The sequence below is a fragment of the Melospiza georgiana genome, chromosome 10 (genome assembly GCF_028018845.1).
Source record: "Melospiza georgiana isolate bMelGeo1 chromosome 10, bMelGeo1.pri, whole genome shotgun sequence".
NCBI classification, from domain to species: Eukaryota; Metazoa; Chordata; class Aves; order Passeriformes; family Passerellidae; genus Melospiza; species Melospiza georgiana.
Window position 1 is genome coordinate 22515422 of NC_080439.1, and position 19860 is coordinate 22535281.

Here is a 19860-nt window from a genome sequence, read left to right on the forward strand (position 1 = left end):
AGACACAAGATAAGCATTTTTATAACTTTGGCTAATATCCCAAAATTTATAGCTTGGCTAATATCTCAAACTAAAACTGTTTGAATGGCTTGTATTTTTTTTTTCCTGAGAGGCAGGAAGAATGAAGAGTAATATGGTTAAAACGGATTTTCGTTACACAGTGATATGAAAGGTGAATATTTCATTTGTTTTAAATCAAGTCATCCTGCTGTCATGTTAGAAATCTCAAAGGCTCAGCCTTGTAGAAGGATTTAAAAGCAGCACTTCAGCAATAATCGGATTAGAAGGACTTGCATAGCTGCATGGTATAAAAAAGAGATAAAAGAAACCAGAGTCCCAACTTGCTACAAAGCAAGGCCGTGAGTTGTGGGGTGCAGAATCAACCCACGGTTCTGAGCCAGTGATTTTGACATTCACCTGGAGCAGGGATGCCTGCAGACTTCAATGGGTACTGGAAAATGGTCAGCAATGACAATTTTGAGGAGTATCTGAAAGCACTGGGTAAGGTTCCCTTCAAACTTCTTGAATGAATAATCAATGCCACCTTTCTTATTCTTTATGTGAATCTATTTTTTCTTGTACAGTCATAAGTCATTTTTGTGAGAAGTATTTTTTTTCAGAAATGCACTTTAAGGATTGCCTTAAGCAAAATTGTTTTGCCTTAAGCAGCCTCTACCTTTTAGCATTTTGAAGCTTACATTAACAGACATTAAACTACATAGCTTGAGGAGGTATGTGGTGGATTCCAAACATAAAAGAATCTCCTATAATTTGAAAAGCAGCAAAATTTTCATATTTAATAAAGATTCAGTGTAGTACTTAATGCAATTTTGTATGTTTGTATTTGATGTTATGTTAGTATCTCTATAGAAATATTAGAGGCCTTATTAACTGTCAAATACAAATGGTATTTTTTTATAGATTTCACATAATTGGAAAATTGAAACATTAAGTTATTTAAGTTATAAGAATTAGGTTACATCCTTTTTCTGGATGGGAAGGCTGGTTTGAAATATTTGGACATCTCTTTATCTTTGTTCATTTCAGTTCTCCCTAGAAGCAGCAAGCTTCTCCTTGTGAAGACTTTCTGGATAAAAATAACTCTTTTTTCTTTTTCAGATGTAAATGTTGCTGTAAGAAAAATAGCAAACTTGCTAAAGCCTGACAAAGAAATCCTTCAGAACGGGGATCATATGATCATTAAAACACTAAGCACTTTTAGAAACTACATCATGGAATTTGATGTAGGAAAGGAGTTTGAGGAGGATTTATCTGGGGTGGATGATCGCAAGTGCATGGTAAGAAGTAGAACTTCAACAATGAACAAAATGATTATTGATAACCTGAGGCCTTTCACAGAACACATCTTTTAACCATCGTGGTGGCTATTCCTGAAATTATTTCTGTACTTCTCAGTTTGCCAAGAGGTTCCTACAGTTTGGAGCATGCCTTTAGATTACAGGAATGCTAATTTTAATCAGGATCACAAATCAATTTCATCAATCAGTGAATAATAATCTCAGTGAAGCTGTGCTCATTTATACTGGGATGTTTGTTAGTCAGAAAGACACCCAGGGTCACTTCCAGAACCTCTTTAATGAGTAAGGTCTTACAGTAGAGGAAATCCACTGATTGCAAGGTCAGGCACTGCTCCTGTGTGAGAATGGCCAAGTGCTTAAAGATTGCCTGGGTGTTCTTATTAGAGTCCACACTTAATTAGCCCACTGGAACAAATCTTATTGAAATGAATAGGCAAACACTGGGGACTTTGTTTTACAATAGCTCTGTTTTATGAGCTCTTTTTGCTTTTTAATTTAGGACTGATAAATATCAATTTACAGAGGAAAAACTTGAGAGTAGCAAGTTGTCACCTATTAGTTTGGCAGCATGACACTGGCAATATTCTACAGTTAGGAAGTTGACAAATAAAAGAAAATTATCTCAGAAGAGACTCTAGAGGAGAAATCTCATAAAAGAGAATTAATAGGTTTACATTCTGAGAAAGATAGTGCTATTTAAAAACAATAGTTTTCTCTCACACTAAGATTTGCAAATTTGCTTTTGCTCTGATAGTGGCAGGAAAGGGAAAAAAATGTGAAAACCAGAGAAAAAGAATGGTTGGCTACTGAGTGCCTCAGCAAATCCCTCTGTTGTCCTTGTTCCAGAGGGTACAAGTTTGATGAGAGTGCAGAATCCAACATTCACAGAAGGGAGGAGCAGATGCATTTGTGTTGAGGACAGTGCCCCCACGGCATCTTGTGATTTTGGTTCCTGAAATGCTCTTAATTAGGATATTGAGGTCTGGATTCACTGAACAGTTAGGAGCCCAAGAAAAGATTTAAGACTGAGGTGATTAAATTACCATCAAAACATCTGCTCCAAAGGTTTGTGTGTGCACATATCTGTCCACGTGTAAGCATTATCTGTACTTGAATACCATTAATTCCCTTCTGAAGGAGAACTAAACCATCCTCTGCATGGTGTAAAGAAGTAATATTTTATTATTTTTAATAAACCAAAATTCTCTACCCTATTTTGCTAAATTGAGTGATAAGGGAAGGATTCAAAATGTTAAACCAGAAAGAAGAAACTAGAGAGAGAGAATTCCAGTCCCTACAACAGCTGATTGATTTGGCATAGAAGCTAGTTCAGCGTACTTTCAAAGGTTACTCAAACATTTCTCTGTTTACTGTTTGGTGGGAAATGCCTATTCAGCCTTGGAAGCAGAAGGTAGCAGCAGCTTCCTGCCTGTTCCAAACAAACAGACAAAAACCCCAAAAAACCAGGGGTAGTCACTGTCTCTGACTGGGTTTTTTTAGGAAGGATTTAGGGATGTAATTCCACAAAACCCCCCAGAGATCTCTGTGTGTCTCTGTGTCTCCAGCTGGACAGTCCAAGTCACTGACCACTGGTGCTCCATTTACCTTGTAGCAGCACATCACACTTTAGAGTTCAATTTTCTCATTAAATATTTCTTTTCCACATGACACCTCTGTTTTGTCAATGAAATAACAGTACAAGAAGCTGTCTTGCTAAAGTGACTTCAGTCCAAATCTGATAACCATAATGTCAGGCAAAATTTGCAGCTCTTAAGCAGCAAAATGACTCCAACAGTGCAGAAGGAGTCTTGTGAGAGAAGAGTCATGGAGTTCATAAGATGAACTGGACCACTCCCTGTGTGGTGTTACAAAGAAAACCACCATAAAAGCAAATGTTAAATATCATTCTTGGTGCTCCATTTGTTCATGTAGAGCCTGTGGAACTGCATGCCATAAAAGGCTTAATCATTAATAGCCAGCCTGTGTAATGGGAAAGGTTGTGAATCAATTATTGTTATTTATATTGTGGACTGAGCAGACCATGGGGCAAGTTTTATCCAAGGAGCTCGATACGTGAGCAGTACAAAGTAACATGGATAAGACAAATTACACATTAAACATTAATCTATACAGCAGAGCAATCATCAGGAGACTAACAAAAATAACCTTAGAATTAATCCTTCCTAGACATATAGATTGTTTTTTCTTTTAATGAGGAATATATCATCTAGCTAGAGTTAACATATCTGTAAAAATAATATCAGCACAGTGGACAGGTTAGATCCTGTGTGTAATTCACTGAAATTGTGTTCACCTTTCAGTTGTAAAACATATCCTTGAGCCAGTTAGGCTAGAGTGTAACTACAGTAATTCCAAATCAATGCTGTCCATGAGCAGGAAATGCTAAAACGTTTTGCAGATACTTATTTTTGATGTTGGAATTTTGACATTATGAACTTGACAGTCTTGTGATAGTGCAAGCCCCTTTGCAGTTAGGGTTTTTTTCATTTTTGTAGTTGGTCACTCCTGGGAGCCTGTCTGAACTTTCATGATCAGAGAGTTCATTGAGAAGGATAAACATTAGCAGTTTCAGTTTGTCCTTCTGCTGACCCTCAGCCTGGATTTCTTGCATGCACATAATTTTGGGTGACTGTTCACCTCAGGGATAGAGGGAACAGCAACTGGTGACATCAGGTCCTTTAGGATGTTGTTTCTGTTGGGAAGTGAAAATTTGCAACTTTGGAAACACTAAAGCCCTGCAGTTTAGGTCAAGATGCAGTTTCTGTGTTCTGCAAAACCAAAGATGGGGATGGTTGAGCACAGGAGAGATGACAAATGACAGCTGGTATCATTGCTCCTAGGGCTTTCCACCCAGGATTGGATCTCCTGGATAAAAGTTAAATCTATTCACTTGGCAATTTTGTGAAAAAGATCTTTCTGCAACTTCAAACATACTTAACTATGCAGGGTTGTTAAAAACTTGGCATCTTCAAGTACAAATGTAAAATGAAAGTTGAGGAGCATCTTTCATTCCTTGCAAATGTTCCAAGGTGTGCATTAGATGGTGTAGAAGGAAGTTTAGAACATTAATTTGTGTTACATTTTTCTCACATGATGTGAATTGGAGCATGTAGTTAAGCTTCTACTGCTTTGAAGAGTTTGTTCATAGTTTTAATTGGCAACACATTATCAGATGGAGAATGTACAAGACAGAAATTTAAAGTTAAATGGAGAGATCTGGCTTTGGTATTTCTCACACTTGAGTCTTTGATCCTGCTGTCTTAATTCTCAGTGAAGCTCCAGTCTCATCATGAAATCTCAATTTTAAAGAGAATTTCTACAATCTCAAATTGTGATTAATTTAGCATCTCAGGTGTTGCTCTAAGTATGAAACTTTGTTTCTTGTATATAAACATTACTGTGGAAAAAATTTACTGTGCATGCAAGAGGAAGACCCTATTGAAAAAATTAATCCAAAACTGTCTCTGAAAGTATCTCTCATTTATCACCATAATAAATATCTCTGTTTATAGTTGTGCTTCCCTTTTTCCACTGTCAGTGATAACCAGTGAGGCTGGTGAAACACCTACAGTGTGAAATATAGGAATATAGCACATAGGAACAAGGCACATAAGCCTTCACAGTGTCATTTACTTAGTGTTTAGTAAAGCAATTATGAAAAAGTTAACTGAAAAACCTTAAAATGCTGAAACAAAGGCAGAAGTTTCACATTGCAAGTCTTTGCATCCAATGAATCAAAGCAGATTGAAAGTTGGGTAGCTCAGATGCAAAAATCCCTTTCCTAAAATTTTTAGCTTTCTAATGATTCTGCTGCTGAAGTCTGAGAAAACTTTTGCATTATAATTATTCTCTGCTGTTCAGGCATTTGAAAGACTGAATTGCTTTATCTTAGACTATTAATTAATCTATCTTATGCAGAATTAATCTCTTTTGGCAGAAACTAAGGGCAAGTGATGTGTTAAAATATCAAGAAAGATTTTATGTTGTAAATATAGAAGAGCAGAATTTCTTGGATAGCTGAGAAGAATTGTGTTATAACTGAGTATTTGTCCAAGCATATGAGAGGTGCTTTGGTAACTCAGAACCTTGTGCTCTCTGATACAGTAATTTTCTTCTTCCATTGAAGCAGGAAATGAAATGACAAAGGCAGGGAACTGGGAAACAGAGAAAACTGCAAGAATTTGAAACTGAATGTGAGAAATAATACATCTTAACCATTTAGTTATCTAAAGCTGAATACAAGGGGGATATAAGCATGAATAAGTTATCAAGTGGGTGTTTAGGTTTCCTTTATTGAACTAACAGAACTTGTAGTCCTAGTTAAGACTTGCTGGGGTGGGGTAGGGTGAGGAGGATTTGGGTGTTGTGGAATTCCCACATCAGATCTAGAATACTTCTCACCATGTGAAATGTCATTTAGGGTTTGAAACAGCCCCACAAGAACTGTTCACAGACACCTGAGTGTGCCATGTCCTACTGAAGGGAGGGAAGTTGTTCAAAACTGATCATGGCTCTGTTTTAATTAACAAAGGTGCCTAATGTGACACGGATTCCTCTCAGGTTTGTACTCAAGAAAACTGCAGTGGAGGTAGTTGTTCTGGCCATAATTTGATTTATACCACTGCAAGGTCAGAATAAAGCCCTATTACAAAATCACATGGTTTGTGAAGCTTATTTAACTATTTAGGCAGGTTGCTCTGTTACACAAATGGAATTCACAGCTGTTAATCTAGTTCTGAGCAGGCTTGGGAATTAAGACTTTTCTGCCAGAAAAACAACAACCAACAAACAACATTCCAGTGCATGGAATTACACGAGGGAACTTCCACAGAATGAGAAGATTCAAAATAAATAGTGCCTGTCTGGTAAGATGCCAGATCAGCAATATGTCTTTACTTGATCCCTCTGATTTAGCTTTTTAGTTTAGCTGATTTTATTTCTTTACCCTTCCAGTGCTGCCCTTTTGGGCTTATAAGTATTTTCTCATATATTTTGGTGGAACAAGCATTATTCTAGAATTACTGTTGCTGGGCTGGTCTTTTCTCACATTCAGTGCCTCCTGTCTCTTTACAGTACTGTAATGTCCCCAGCTCCTCCTTGGCATAATCCCTGATTTTTATTTTTTTTTTATTTTATTTTGGAGGGGAGGGAGGTGTAATTTAAAAGAGGTCAAATTTATGATAGTTTTCTGTTGGTATTTCTGGCCCTTTAGAATCTGCTGTCAAAAAAAGATGGAGAAACGTCCTCCAGTCAATGCTCTGAGGCTCCAGAGAGCAGAAGTCCATGCTGGGCCCATCTCAGGCTGTGTCAGAATGGACTCTGGTCCTTCTGTGTGTGCCTCAGTGAGGAGCAGCAGTTTCCTTTCCCCTGCCTTGCTCCTTGGCCACGAGTCCCTGCCTGGAAGTGATGTGCTCAGCACATTTACACGGTGATAGCAAATGGAATCTTTGCCCATATAAATGTCATAAATTTCACATTTTGCAGGGCTGGATTCCTGTCTAAACCACGAGGCTGATTAGAAGCTTTGGAGCTGGTTATTCACAGAACTGCTGCTAGCACAAGCAAGCTCTGCAGGGAAAGTGGGTTTGGATAGGTTTAGCATTTCACTTTTTGTGAACTCTGAAAGCTCTGGGAGCTATGAATGGAGAAAGAGCAATCAGAATGTGCTGAAAAGCTGAGAACCAGACTTAACAAATCCAATTTTGAATGACAAACCATTAGTGTTGTGTACAATTGTATCTTGCCAAAATTACACAGGGGATAAATCATTTACAGCCATTAATTTAAACACTAAGTGTCTTAGAATCGATTCTGATCGTTGCACAGAGTGAATTGGATGTGACGGCTTTTACTCTTTTTTCTGGCATGGGATGTACACAAGTTTTCCTATTTTTGTATTGCTTGTATACAATTTTATTTCAATAAGAAAAAAAAGCCACCATTCCTAAGAAATAAAATTGTATGCACTGTGTAAAGTATTGATTCTCCTCCTCCCCCACACACTGTCAGCTGCATAGCCCAGAGCTTTGCACCTTCACTTTCCTACACCCTGGAACATCTCTTGGCTTTGCTCTGTTGTTCATATGAGCAAGGATTCAAAACAAGGCATTGGAACATTTAGGATCTGATCCTATCTGACTACAGCTTACTTTTAATCTGATTTTTTTCAATCCAATCCTAAGCCCCTTTTCCAGCAGTGATGCTGACAGTGACAGAAGCAAAGGACACTTTGCCATGGCTGAGCTACAGCGTGGCTGAATAGCTTCAGCCTTTGGCCAGCACCAGGATCTGGAGATAAAGGATTCCAGGAATCCTTCCAGGCATTGTTCTGTCGGGTTTGTTGTTGTTTTCTCAGTAGTTTCTGCTGCTGAACTTCCAGATACAGATGTGAAAGACTGAATTGCTTTATCTTAGACTATTAATTAATTTATCTTATGCAGAATTAATCTCTTTTGACAAAAGGGGTTTCAGGGGGTGGGGACAAAGCTGCCCATGGCTGTAGTCCCTGGAGCAGCTTCCTGCACAGAGGCCATAGGGAGTGACCACGTGGCAGAATTCCCTCTCACTGCTATTGCACTTTGTCTGGGACATCAACATCAGTTTATTCTATGCACACTTCGTTTTATTTTCCCCAAAAAAACTGCTTACAAGAGGTTTTTGTATCACTTTGATACTTAGTACAGATGAAATGGTTTATCTTGAGAAGTTGTTAAATACCTCGCTGAAGACATGGCTGTGTTTGACCAAAAGTTCTAGGATATTTTCTTTGCTGTTATTTACAAGACACAGCTCAAATTGGACTTTTCTGTTTCATCTTATCTAAAAAAAAATTCCTTTCCATTTTTTAATCCTTCTTAGGTCATAATTACAGCTGTAAAATATGCTGTCATTCTCCCAAGCAGAGATTTACTGGCTGAAGATGGAGCAGGGAGTGTGGTGCATGTCTGGCTTTGCAGTCATTTGGTGCTCCAAATATAGAGACAGCACTGAGGAAAGCAGCAGAAAAATAGAACTGATGCTGCTGTGTTTGTGCTACAGATAGAAATCAATATCATATTTTTGATGAAAGGTGGGAGCTGCAATTCATACTTGTAAAGGCAACGTGTCAAAAATCTATGTAGCATTAACAAAAAATGTTCACGAACTACTTGGATAAAAGTTATTTTCTTCCATTCATCTGTAAAATCCATTCTGCACCCTCAGCTGCAGCCCCTGAGCCAGGCAGGCTCACAGGAATTGCCAGCAGGGGAATGAGAAATATTGTGCAGAGCCAGCACCAAATGTCTTTGCACTTGGGCCTCAATGGGAAATGCAAAGGACTCTGCTCACATGTTTGATGACTGTTTCAGTAAATTACAAAAGTCACTGTCTCTGCCTGTGTATCAGGAGGATTTGCCACTGGGAGCTGAAATTGTGCAACATTTCACTACAGCTGCTGCTGCTAAAGAAAAAGCAGATATGTAGTCAAGAATTTGTTTAGGGGTTGCTAAATATTTCATTTAATAAATCTACCTTGGCTCATAACTGGAAACAGTAATGAGAATACTTTAATTATCATTTCCTCCACCTTTAATATTCAGAAAGATTTAGGCAGTGCTATGCATATGAATTTAAAACTTCATAACACAGAGATTAAATCACTAACAAAAGTATGTGGATGCCTAAGTAATAAAAGGAGAATATCAAAGTACAAAAAAGTGAAAGACTACAGAAACCATACCATAAAAGTCAAGAAAATTTGGACATTTTTTGTGTTCTCAGGCTACAGAGGCTTTTCCACTCCCCAGAAGAGCTCCATTCTCTAGTATTACACCTCAAGAACAAAGTGTACATAATGTGAAAATTGTGCAGTGCTGGTGGTTGGATTTTTTGGGAAGAGTTCAATTGAGGCAAGACTCCCAGGTTTTTACCTCACTCCATCCCCTTTTCTGGCATTCCTTTAGTGTTATTGATGCTGGTGACTAATAGTATTAGACTATAGGGATTAATAATATTAGACTATAATAATATCATTATAATATAGTTATATATTATAATAATTAGTCACTATAAGTGACTAATTAATATATAATAATACTTATATTTATATTAATTATTGGTTAAATATATTAATTAAATGTATTAATTGTTAATATGTTGATAATGTATTAATTATTAATATATTTATAATATGTTAATAAATATAATAAAATGCTAAATAACAAAATAATAAATAAAATTTTTATTAAATATAACAAAATGCTAAAATAATAATTAGTCGCTATAAGTGACTAATAATAATATTAGACTATAGTGACTAATAATATTTAGTATTATTAGAACTGCTGACTAATTGCACCCATCACCATTCTCTGTTGAATTTTCCTACACATTTACATGCACATGACCCAGGAAATATTCATCTTAGGGTTAAGTATGAGCAGGTGGAAAGCAAGCAAGAGTCAAGCTTGTTTATGGTGAACTAGATTATGTACTGTGTAGTTAAAAGGAATAAACAATGGCTGTGATGTATTATCAAGCAGCACAAGGTGCTCAAAAATGCAGAGTTCAGTTTTAGAGAAATGCTCCATTTCCAGCTGGTTGGTTCTGTCACTGGAAGCTCTGCAGTGTCCCCTGGGTTTGCCTGCCTATGGAGCAGGATGAGGGGCAGGAGCTGAGTGCCTGGGCTGCCCTGTGCCCACCCTGGGCAGGATTTTCAGTCCTGCTGGGCAGCTGGCAGCAGCTCTGTAACCAGGCAGCCCTTGGGTAATGCTATTATCAAAATGGGGGCAAACAAGGTTCCTCACAAAGGCACATTTTGCTGGGAAAGCAGCTTTACATAAAAGGTGAAGTGTTTGTTTATCTTGGGAGCATGTGCCAGGAGAGCCAGAGGGTCACACAGAGCAGTCTGCAAGCCCCTGATTATACCATGGCAAGGTCCTGATCCAATCCTCAAAAATAAATCCTTGCTCTCTGATACAGCAAGAGAGATTATACATACAACATTTGCCCTACAGTATTTCTGGAGTGTTGTTTTTATGTTCTGATTGCAATATTTGGGACTGTTGTAAAGCAAGTGTTGCTCTGGTTTAGGTGTTGTAGAGGGTGGGATGTTGGAGCAGCCAGAGCAATTCAGCCTCAGCTAACGCTCCCTGTGTGTCTCAGTAGAGGTATTTGAGGTGGCAGGATGTGTTTTAATCTGAGTTAAAAGAGAATTTTATATTTTGTGTACTAGTTTAATGAAAGAGTCATTGAGACATTACAGTTTGACCCAAGGAAAGGATACAGATGCCACTGATTAAAGTGGTTGTTCCTGCTAACAAAGAAAATTACATTATGTTCTCTTGCAATGTATTCTACCCTTTATAACCTTCAGAGCAAAACAGCTACATACAGAAATCAGGAATTGTGTGGTTTACTCATATCCCTCACTATTTTATATTTCTCAAAGGGAAGGCAGAGGATACCTGAGAATATTGTCTGATAAGACAGCTTGGTCAATGTCTGTGGGTTTAGACTCTTTGTGGTTATCAGCAAATTGCAAAAAGCAATTTCTAATCTTGACTGGAAAAACAAAAAAATCCTGAGGAAAAAAGTGTGTTGTTTTCTGAGATGAAACAATTTCAGTCACCCTTGGAGGCTAAAAAGTTAACATTTCCTTGTGCTGCTACAAATATTTCTCTATTTCCTCCAAGTGTACTAAATCAATGTAACACTCTCAACTGACTTTGAGCATTAGGACCAATAAAGTTGGATCCTACTTTATCATGGTGTTTTGCCTTTGAATTCACATCTAAACCCACCAAATTTAACTATTAAGCTAGAATAAAGATAAAACTATGCTGAGCTAATACTCAGGGGATACAAATAAGTGGAGTTACTGAGCAAAGTTCCACATACAAATGCTTCATTCCACAGTATCCCTCACATCTACAACTCACCATTCATTGTTACATTTGTTTTTTAGAATCAGAAATTTGTAACTGTTAATTTATAAATTAAACATCATTCACTGTGACTCCTATTATTTGTTATCTTCCATCCCTTCAGTGGATGTGTGCAGATTCAGACATGGGAGAGGATTTAGTTTATGGTGACCACATTAACAACAGTTTTACCCAAATATGTTGTTCCTTCCTGCATTAGCGTTTTTTGCATTAAAAGGATATGGTTTCATGAAATGTTATCTACTGCTTGGTTTAAATATATCACTTTACAAAAGAGAACAGAAGCATTTGTGAATGCATTTTCTAAATTAGAGAGATTTTTAGCAAGGACACGTGAGTTTGTTTCTCAGAGCCCCCATGTGGTGCAGACAGACTGAGGGGATCAATCCCATTGCCTTGCCCATGATTCTCTGTCCTGGCACTCTAGAGTGATTCATTTTCCATGCTGCTTTAGTCTAAAGCTTCCCAGGGGAGGAGGCTGCTGCCTGCACTCATTCAAAGACGGTGTCTGTCACGGGTAAGAATTAATTGTTTGTGACATACACAGATTAAATAAATAGGACTGGGTAGATCTTGAGTGTTGAACTGGGCTTAATTACCAGAAGGAAGAATGTAGGCTGACTTCTGCTCTTAGGAACTACACAGGATGGATGCAGGAAGTGTCCTTTAATGACAGATCAGAATTCTTCATCTCTCCATATCTGACTGCTCAAGCCTTTTACAAGGTAGACATCAATTCCCTGTTTAGTCCTCAGAGTGCCTTCAAACAAGCTGATTTACAGGCCATGTGCTAATATTAATGTTAAACTATCCTCATGGAGCACAAACTGTCACCGCTCTTCCCTCTGTAAATGTTTTACAGAGCATTGCTTCTCTTTGTCTCAGGGAGATGGGAAAGGCAAATTGTCAGTAAGTGCTGACCAGAGGAACAGGCTGCACTGTCATACAGGGAAGGAATTGTTTAAATCAGGTTTTCCTGAACCCCCAGGACAGCACCAATATTCACACAATATTGGTGAATTGATTATTGCAGTATTGATTACTGCACCTGACTCTTGGCTTGTTCTGCCAGTCCTGGCTGGAGAAGTCCCCCAACCTTTTTTGCAGGATGCTACAAAGTTCCCAACTTGCTGACCCTTCCAAACCACTCTGCTGGGTGAAGGAAGGCAGATTGAGAATGAGGAAAAGCAGCTCTGTGTTCAAAAGCTTTGTTCATCCACAGGAAATGGGAATTGTTCTCAGGTAGAGTAGCTGGGGAATCATTCAAAACCAGGCTGGATCTTAACTTTTCAGCTCCTTTTGCACATACAGTGTTAGGCAGAAGGGCCCTTCTGCTGCTGCATTTTTCAGCAGGGAGAGAGGAGTGTGTTTTACACAATGGTTTTGATGGTATTTTTTCTTGCTTTATCTCATCCCTCCAGTTTATGGCAGCAATTTTCTATTCAACTCATTTCTTAGGTAATTATCCTAAGTGGTACAACACTATCCAATCATTCTTTTCCTGAGATATACACTCATAATTAGAGATAAGTTTTGCTTCACAGAAACTAATCACAATATCAGAGAATATGACAGTAATCCCAAACATGTCTGTTTTGTCAGACCACCGTGTCTTGGGATGGAGATAAGCTGCTCTGTGTGCAGAATGGAGAGAAGGAGGGCCGTGGTTGGACCCAGTGGATTGAAGGAGATGAAATGCACCTGGTAAGATCATGCAAGAGGTTTGGAATGCCCCCCCCCCTTCAAATGTTAGATAAAACACAGCAGGGAATGTGCTGTGTCATTTTGGCTTGCTTGGACATAATTGGGTATTGGTGCAGCATTTGACTTGTTTCTAAAGCAACAATTTCATTTGGAGCCATTATGTTTTTATGTCCCTTTCAAAGCCTGACCATTTTGAGTGCTCTTTGTGTGCTCAGTGTCTGTCCAGACTCACCAGGCTGAAATGTTCACACATTTACCAGAATGTCCCTCACAGTCTGCAAAATGCTCAGTATGGGAGCTGTGAAACTGAGCACCCAAAAGCAAGGGGAAAATACACAATTGTTCTCTTAAAATAATTACAGGCCACACTACATTATAGCCTAGAGAACTAAAATGGCAATTAAGCTTTTGAAATTGATGGTTTTTTCAGATTGTCATTTTTATCTTTCTAAATTACCAGGACATGAAAGAAGATGCCTGTTCTTTTGTCCTATAACTCTTTATAGCATCCTCACTCTCTCATCAGAGTGGGTAAAAGGCAGTGTTCCTGCTGGGATAATAAACTCCAACCTCCATTTCTCCTCACTGTGCAGTGCTATTAGCATTCAGCAATCTAAATGGATATATTCTTAATGTTCAAATCAGCACCAGAGTTAGCAAATCCTTGCAGAAGCACCTCAAGCCCCTTATTACTAAACATAATTTTGAGGAAGTGTTGGTTCCGGAATGCAGTGAGGAGAGGGATGGGTATGACAGATCTCCCCAGATGGCCTTGGTGCAGCACAGGCAGGAGAAGGTTGCTGTGTGAGTGAGGACTTCATAGCTGAGGCTCAGAAACATGATCATGGAAATGAAATAAATTGTCCAGTATGTTGGTAATGTAAGCAAAAAGTCTTGGTTTAAGAAATACTGTCAAATGTCACAACTGTGTACGATATGCTGTCCTCTGGGCAAAATAAAGCCAGAATATTTTTCTGCTTTAATTAATTTTTAGGAAAGAAATGTCCACATCAAACTAGGTCAAGATGACAAATCACTGTAAATGAAGTCTGCTATGTTGGTTCATCAAAACTAGGTTCTGCAATATGTTTTTGGTCTAATTGGGATTTCACAGCACCCAGTAAACCTGGCTGAGACCAGGGCACCAGAAAATTTCAACATGCCTGGATTTTGGAAGCTGCAGCAGTGCCTGCAGAATAAGCCAATTATTATTCTCCTTCCAGGGGAGAAGTAAAGTGTTCCCTCCTCACCTGGAGGACGGGAGGCAGCAGTAAATAAGATACCCAAATTTCCTGTGCAGGCACACTCCCCCCAAGAAGCCCCTGTCAGTATTTCCACACTGTCGGGGAAGATGGAACAGGAAAGCCTTATAAATATGATTGTCTGGCAAAAGATTTTAAGAATATGGAAACTATAAGCGAGACTGAAATGAAAGCAAGCTTTGAGATGCCTCAGTTACTGAACAACTGGAAAACAATGGCATGGCCAGCTGAAGGTAATCCCCTTTTGATGGAACAACACCCTCTGCTTGCAGACAGGCCCAAGGGTCAGAGCAGACCCTGCAGCTTGGCAGAAGGGGCCCAAAGAGGAGTTTTTAGGGTTTAAAATGTAACACAGTATGGTAATGTAATGATTCTTATAGGCTGTATGTAAATGCTATAGGATTTGTATCTTGTACTAGATTGGTTAGTGAGAATCAGAATATTCAACACAGAGGATGATTTATTGTATTGTAATGGGAACCTTGCTCTCTTATGCTTTTGCTCTCTCACCCTCTCATCCTCTCTCCCCTTCTCTTCTCCCAGGCCTGCTCTGAGCTGTGGCTGCAGCTCCCAGCAGGGCCCTGCACCCAGGCCCTTTGCAATAAACCCCAAATCCCAGCAGGGCCCTGCACCCAGGCCCTTGGCAATAAAACCACAATCTGTCTCCCATGTGTGCAGAAGTCAGTCCAAAATTAACTCATGCAAAAGAAGTAACCAAGTATTTTAGAGCCCACTCCTCAATCTTTCAATTTTCTCACTTCTGTTATTTCATGGATTTCAAAAGATGTCCTCTTTATTTCTCTAATATTGTTAATGCAGCTCTCTCCATTAAAAGTACAGTAGAGTCCCCTTTAGTATCTTATTTTTGACCAGCTAAGATTACTAGGTCCTGTCCTTTTGAGAGAGCTTTAATACAATGAGCAGTTACCTTTAAAGAATGGATACTTCAATACCTTTATGATCCTATTGAACTTTACACAATGAGCCAAGTGTTAATTTATTCTTTTCACAGTTCTGCAGAAAGTAGGACCACATCCTTTAGGAATTTATCGCTTCCTATTTCCTTATTTCATTCTGTGGTCTGTACTTTGTAGTTCTTTTTGGGTTTTATTTTATTTGAGTGACTTATTTGACCATTCCCCACTTCCTTTTGAGTTTTATTGCCCTTTTCTATTGTATTGATTGCTTCTGCTCCATAGTTTTTTGTCACTGTCAGCAAATCTCTCAGCCCTTATTGCACACTCCTTCTTCTGGGTTACCTCTGCAGGAGTGAAGAGAACAGGTCCCAACCAAAGTCACTGCATCAGTCTGTTGTTCCACCATCTCAGCATGAACCATTTTCTCTTGTTGGGGTCAAGCAACATGTGTTGTAGCCCCACAATTCTCTTCACAGAGAAAAGCAAGGCACAATTCTTCCCAAGAATATTTCTGGGTTTCACATTCTCTGAACATCAGAGAAAGAAAACACAATTCTTATCATTTGCTGTGCCTGTGTTTGTGCCAAAGCAGAATGCAATGTGGAGATTGTTTACCCACAGTGATGGGGCTTTGTTCCCTTGGCCTGTCAGGGCCAGGTGTGTGTGTGTGTGTGTGTGAGGACTGTCAACTCACAGTCATGAGTTTCTGTGCAGTAGAGTTGAGTGCTTGGCAGATTCACTTTTAGATGTGTAGAATAATATAGTATAATAAATTAGCCTTCTGATATCCATGGAGTCAGATGCATCATTCTCTCCCCCTTTTCTGGGTTCCCAGAGCAGCCATAATATGTCAATTAAGATTATTGACCTAGTTCAAGGGGGTTTTTTTAAGTCATTTTATCAAAGTCCCTCATAAGAAATGTGCATAACTTCATCAAAATATTCTGGGAGCTTTATTAAAAGTCTCATCTTGAGCTGGAAAGTGTATCCCATCTGCTAGGTCATGCCTGAGCACTGTCCTTATGTCCCTTAAGAGCTTCCACACTCTTTTTTGTTGCACCTGAACATTGCTCCAGGCGCACACCTGTGTACACTCCCCGGGGGGAACCTGAGGAGTTTCGGGAACAGGGATGGGTGAGCAGGCAAACAGCAGCAGCAGCCTCCAAATCCCAGCCCAGGATGGGAACCGTGCCCCTGCTCATGCCCAGCTCACAGAGATGCAGAGATCACTCTCAAAGCTCCTCTGACACTGCCTGGGGTCTGTGTACAGACCACAAACATGATGGGGCTGCTGTGAAATGTGCTTCGAGCTGATTTTCCAGCATCACTGTCATTCCATGGTTATGACAATGGGAAGATGCCAGCAGCTCACATCCCAGGCAGCAGACCAAGAACTTAATGTTACAACTCACTTTATAAGTTTTTTGACCAATCACACAAAGCAAAAGCACATTGACAGTAGTTCCATCCAACCACTATAAGCACACATACCTTTGGTTAAACTATGCTTGCTTATTTCAAATACAATACCTGCTTGTAAGCCTTAAAACACAATGCACAGAGCTCCTTTATTAAGCTTAGAACTCCCTAATATCTTGCTAGATAAACTTTTCTGCAGCTTATTATTATGGACAAGTGTTAATACATAGACCATTGTTCTATTTGTCCTTGCTTTTCTACTTTTTACTGCTTTATAATTTTTCTGCTGACCAATCTCATGGCTGCTGCTTAGCTCTAATCACAGTTCTGCTGTCTCTGAGACCTGCCTTTTGCAGCTTTTCCCAAACCCTCTGATTTTGTAGATTCCCACACTCCTGTGGCACTCAGAGAATCAGCTTTTTGCATCCAGGGTGCTCAGGCTCAGTCAAACCCTCTGTGCTCTGCTGGCTGACAGGCCTGGAGCAAATCTTTGGTAGCCAGGAGCTCTGTGCTGCTGAAGTGACCCTGATTTCTGCATGTGCAGGCTTGAGCTACACCCAGCTGTCACCACAGAGACTCAGAGCTGCTGAGGCAAATCCGTCCCCACCTCTTTATGTACCCAAAACAGAGAATGCCCGTCCCAAAGGCCTCAAGCAGTTGCATAGTATTCACTGCAAATCAAGAATGATGCACCAGGAATGGATTTGGCCCTTTAACATCTGAGTTCCCAAAATAACTTCCCTTGCTCCACCTTTTAGCAGAAAACAAACCCAAACCAGATGTTTTCTTTTGGGATGAAGAATAGGCTAAAATATGTACAAGCCTCCCAGTTTAATTTAATAAAATCATGGATTCAAATTCAGCTGGGTGTACACATGAATCTATGTTTGTGTGTGACCGTGTTCACAGGGGTTTTTGGATTGGGGAAGAGACGAGGATCTGACTCTATGTTTCAGAAGGCTTGATTTATTATTTTATGATATATATTACATTAAAACTATACTAAAAGAATAGAAGAAAAGGTTTCATCAGAAGGCTGGCTAAGAATAGAATAGGAAAGAATGATAACAAAGGCTTGTGTCTTGTCACAGTCCAAGCCAGCTGACTGTGATTGGCCATTAATTAGAAACAACCACACGAGACCAATCCCAGATGCTCCTGTTGCATTCCACAGCAGCAGCTAATCATTGTTTGCATTTTGCTCCTGAGGCCTCTCAGATTCTCAGGAGGAAAAATCTTAAAGAAAGGATTTTTCATAAAAGATGTCTGTAACATTTGTGTCCTAAGTAAAAATTGTGGTTTCTAATTATTTTCTCCTCCTAGGAAATAAGAGTGTGTGGAGTCACATGCAAGCAGGTCTTTAAGAAGGTGCAGTGAGCTTCTGCTGCTCCAGGAGTGAAGAACAACAGAACAACAGAATTTACTGACTTGCCAGCAATTCTCCAAATGTTAGCACTGAGCATCCTCAGCAGCAAGAGCAAACACAGAAATGAAGATCACATTAGAACCATATAGTTGGAATAAAATATTTTTAGGAAACTGAAAAAAATGACTGCAAATAAAGCTATTTTTAGAAATGCCAATTAAAGATACTAAACTCTCTAAATGTGTGCATACCATAATTCTTGACTCTGCCAAAAAAGGACTATAAGGTATAAAATAGGAGGTTTAGACATTGTAAGCTGTTTTTTTACTCTCAGTATCACCCTTTTACTCTCAATATCACCCTTTCAGAGCCTTAGCCTTGTTTTTAAATGGTGGACTGCAGTTTTAAGGAAGAAAATGAGATCTGTAGGATGCACCTTGCACTTAAATCCTGAATTTACTGAAGTTAGTAAGAATGTTACCATTAGCTCTGGTGAAATAGATCTATAATAGAAGTGTTCCATCAAAAATAAAAAATCTGATTTCTCAAAACTAGGAAATTTGTGGATCAAGATTTTGGAGAAAACAATGCTTACAGAAGCATGGCTAAGGGGCAATGCTTTTCCAAATGCTTTAGCCAGTATCTGTCCATGCATTTTTGTATTGTTGTTGTTCTGGAGACACTGCATTTTTGTATTGTTGTTGTTCTGGAGAGTAAGGTCAGAGCTAGAAACTGTCTGTAACTGTACACACAGCACACAGAAGATGAGACCAGCATTGCTTTGTACAGTGTCATTTGTACAGTATCATTTGCAGATATTTTATGCCTGTCACAGTCTCCTGTTCTTGTGCACACTGAGAGCCTTGGCCAGGCAGGTGAAATCAGAACACTGATTAAACCTTAGTGAGGGCAATAATACTGCCAGATTTTCAGTCCATCAACACACTGGGTACAGTGAGCACCACCAGCTCTCATCAAATTCTAAAAGGGTTAAATTCACAAAGCTTGAGCAGGTAACCTGGAATTCCAGGTGTCTCCTCTAACAGCTGTTATCAGCCATTCTCAGGGACTCAGCCAGTGGGGAAATCACCACAGCAGAGCCTGCTCTGCACTGGGACCATCCCCTTCCATGCTCTGCTCTGCACTGGGACCATCCCTGTCCCTGCTCTGCACTGGGACCATCCCTTCCCTGCTCTGCTCTGCACTGGGACCATCCCTGTCCATGCTCTGCACTGGGACCATCCCTTTCCCTGCTCTGCACTGGGACCATCCCTTTCCCTGCTCTGCACTGGGACCATCCCTGTCCATGCTCTGCACTGGGACCATCCCTTTCCTTGTTCTGCACTGGGACCATCCCTTTCCCCATTCTGAACTGGGACCATCCCTTTCCCCATTCTGAACTGGGATCATCCCTTTCCCTGCTCTGCACTGGGACCATCCCTTTCCCTGCTCTGCTGCAGCTCCTCTCCTCAGCCCTGCTTTTGCCTTCCCCAGGGACTCAGTGCTGACTGGGGCAGTTCAGACCTGTAAATGGAACAAATGCTGCCCCTTTTAAAACATGCACTGTTATCAGTCCTGCTTAGGAAAGCTGGGAGCCTGCTCTGACATGGAATCCCAGACTCCCAGAATGGCCAGGGGTGGAAGGGCCCTCAGAGATCCAACCTGCCTGCCATGGGCAGGGACACAGCATGGAGAAAAGGAGCTTCGGAAACAGCCATTGTAGAGTCTAAAGTTTGCACAGCAGGGATGGCAAACTTTCTGAACTCTGTCATTTCAATGGTGTAGCACCAGATGTGCTGTAACACACATCTAATTCCATTTTATAAAGTTTTGGGGTTTGCTTTACTTCAGAAAGTACCCAGAGGATATTACCCATGAAGACTTAAGCACCCCCATGTGATAAACAGGTGAATAATACTCCCTGTC

The 19860-nt window shown here is 39.8% G+C and overlaps 1 protein-coding gene across 2 annotated transcripts; it reads left to right on the forward strand.

Moving 5' to 3' along the window:
• The first annotated feature begins 104 nt into the window (after positions 1 to 104).
• Positions 105 to 18067, forward strand: RBP1 (retinol binding protein 1). 2 transcript variants are annotated; one of them, XM_058031314.1, is made up of 4 exons: positions 105 to 501; positions 1120 to 1298; positions 12869 to 12970; positions 17892 to 18067. In XM_058031314.1, the coding sequence occupies exons 1-4, from the start codon at positions 429 to 431 to the stop codon at positions 17943 to 17945; spliced, it is 408 nt and encodes a 135-aa protein (XP_057887297.1). In that variant the 5' UTR covers positions 105 to 428; the 3' UTR covers positions 17946 to 18067. The 2 variants fall into 2 exon arrangements, with proteins under 2 accessions (XP_057887297.1, XP_057887298.1); XM_058031315.1 differs by having other exon boundaries at positions 129 to 172.
• Positions 18068 to 19860: the final 1793 nt, after the last annotated feature.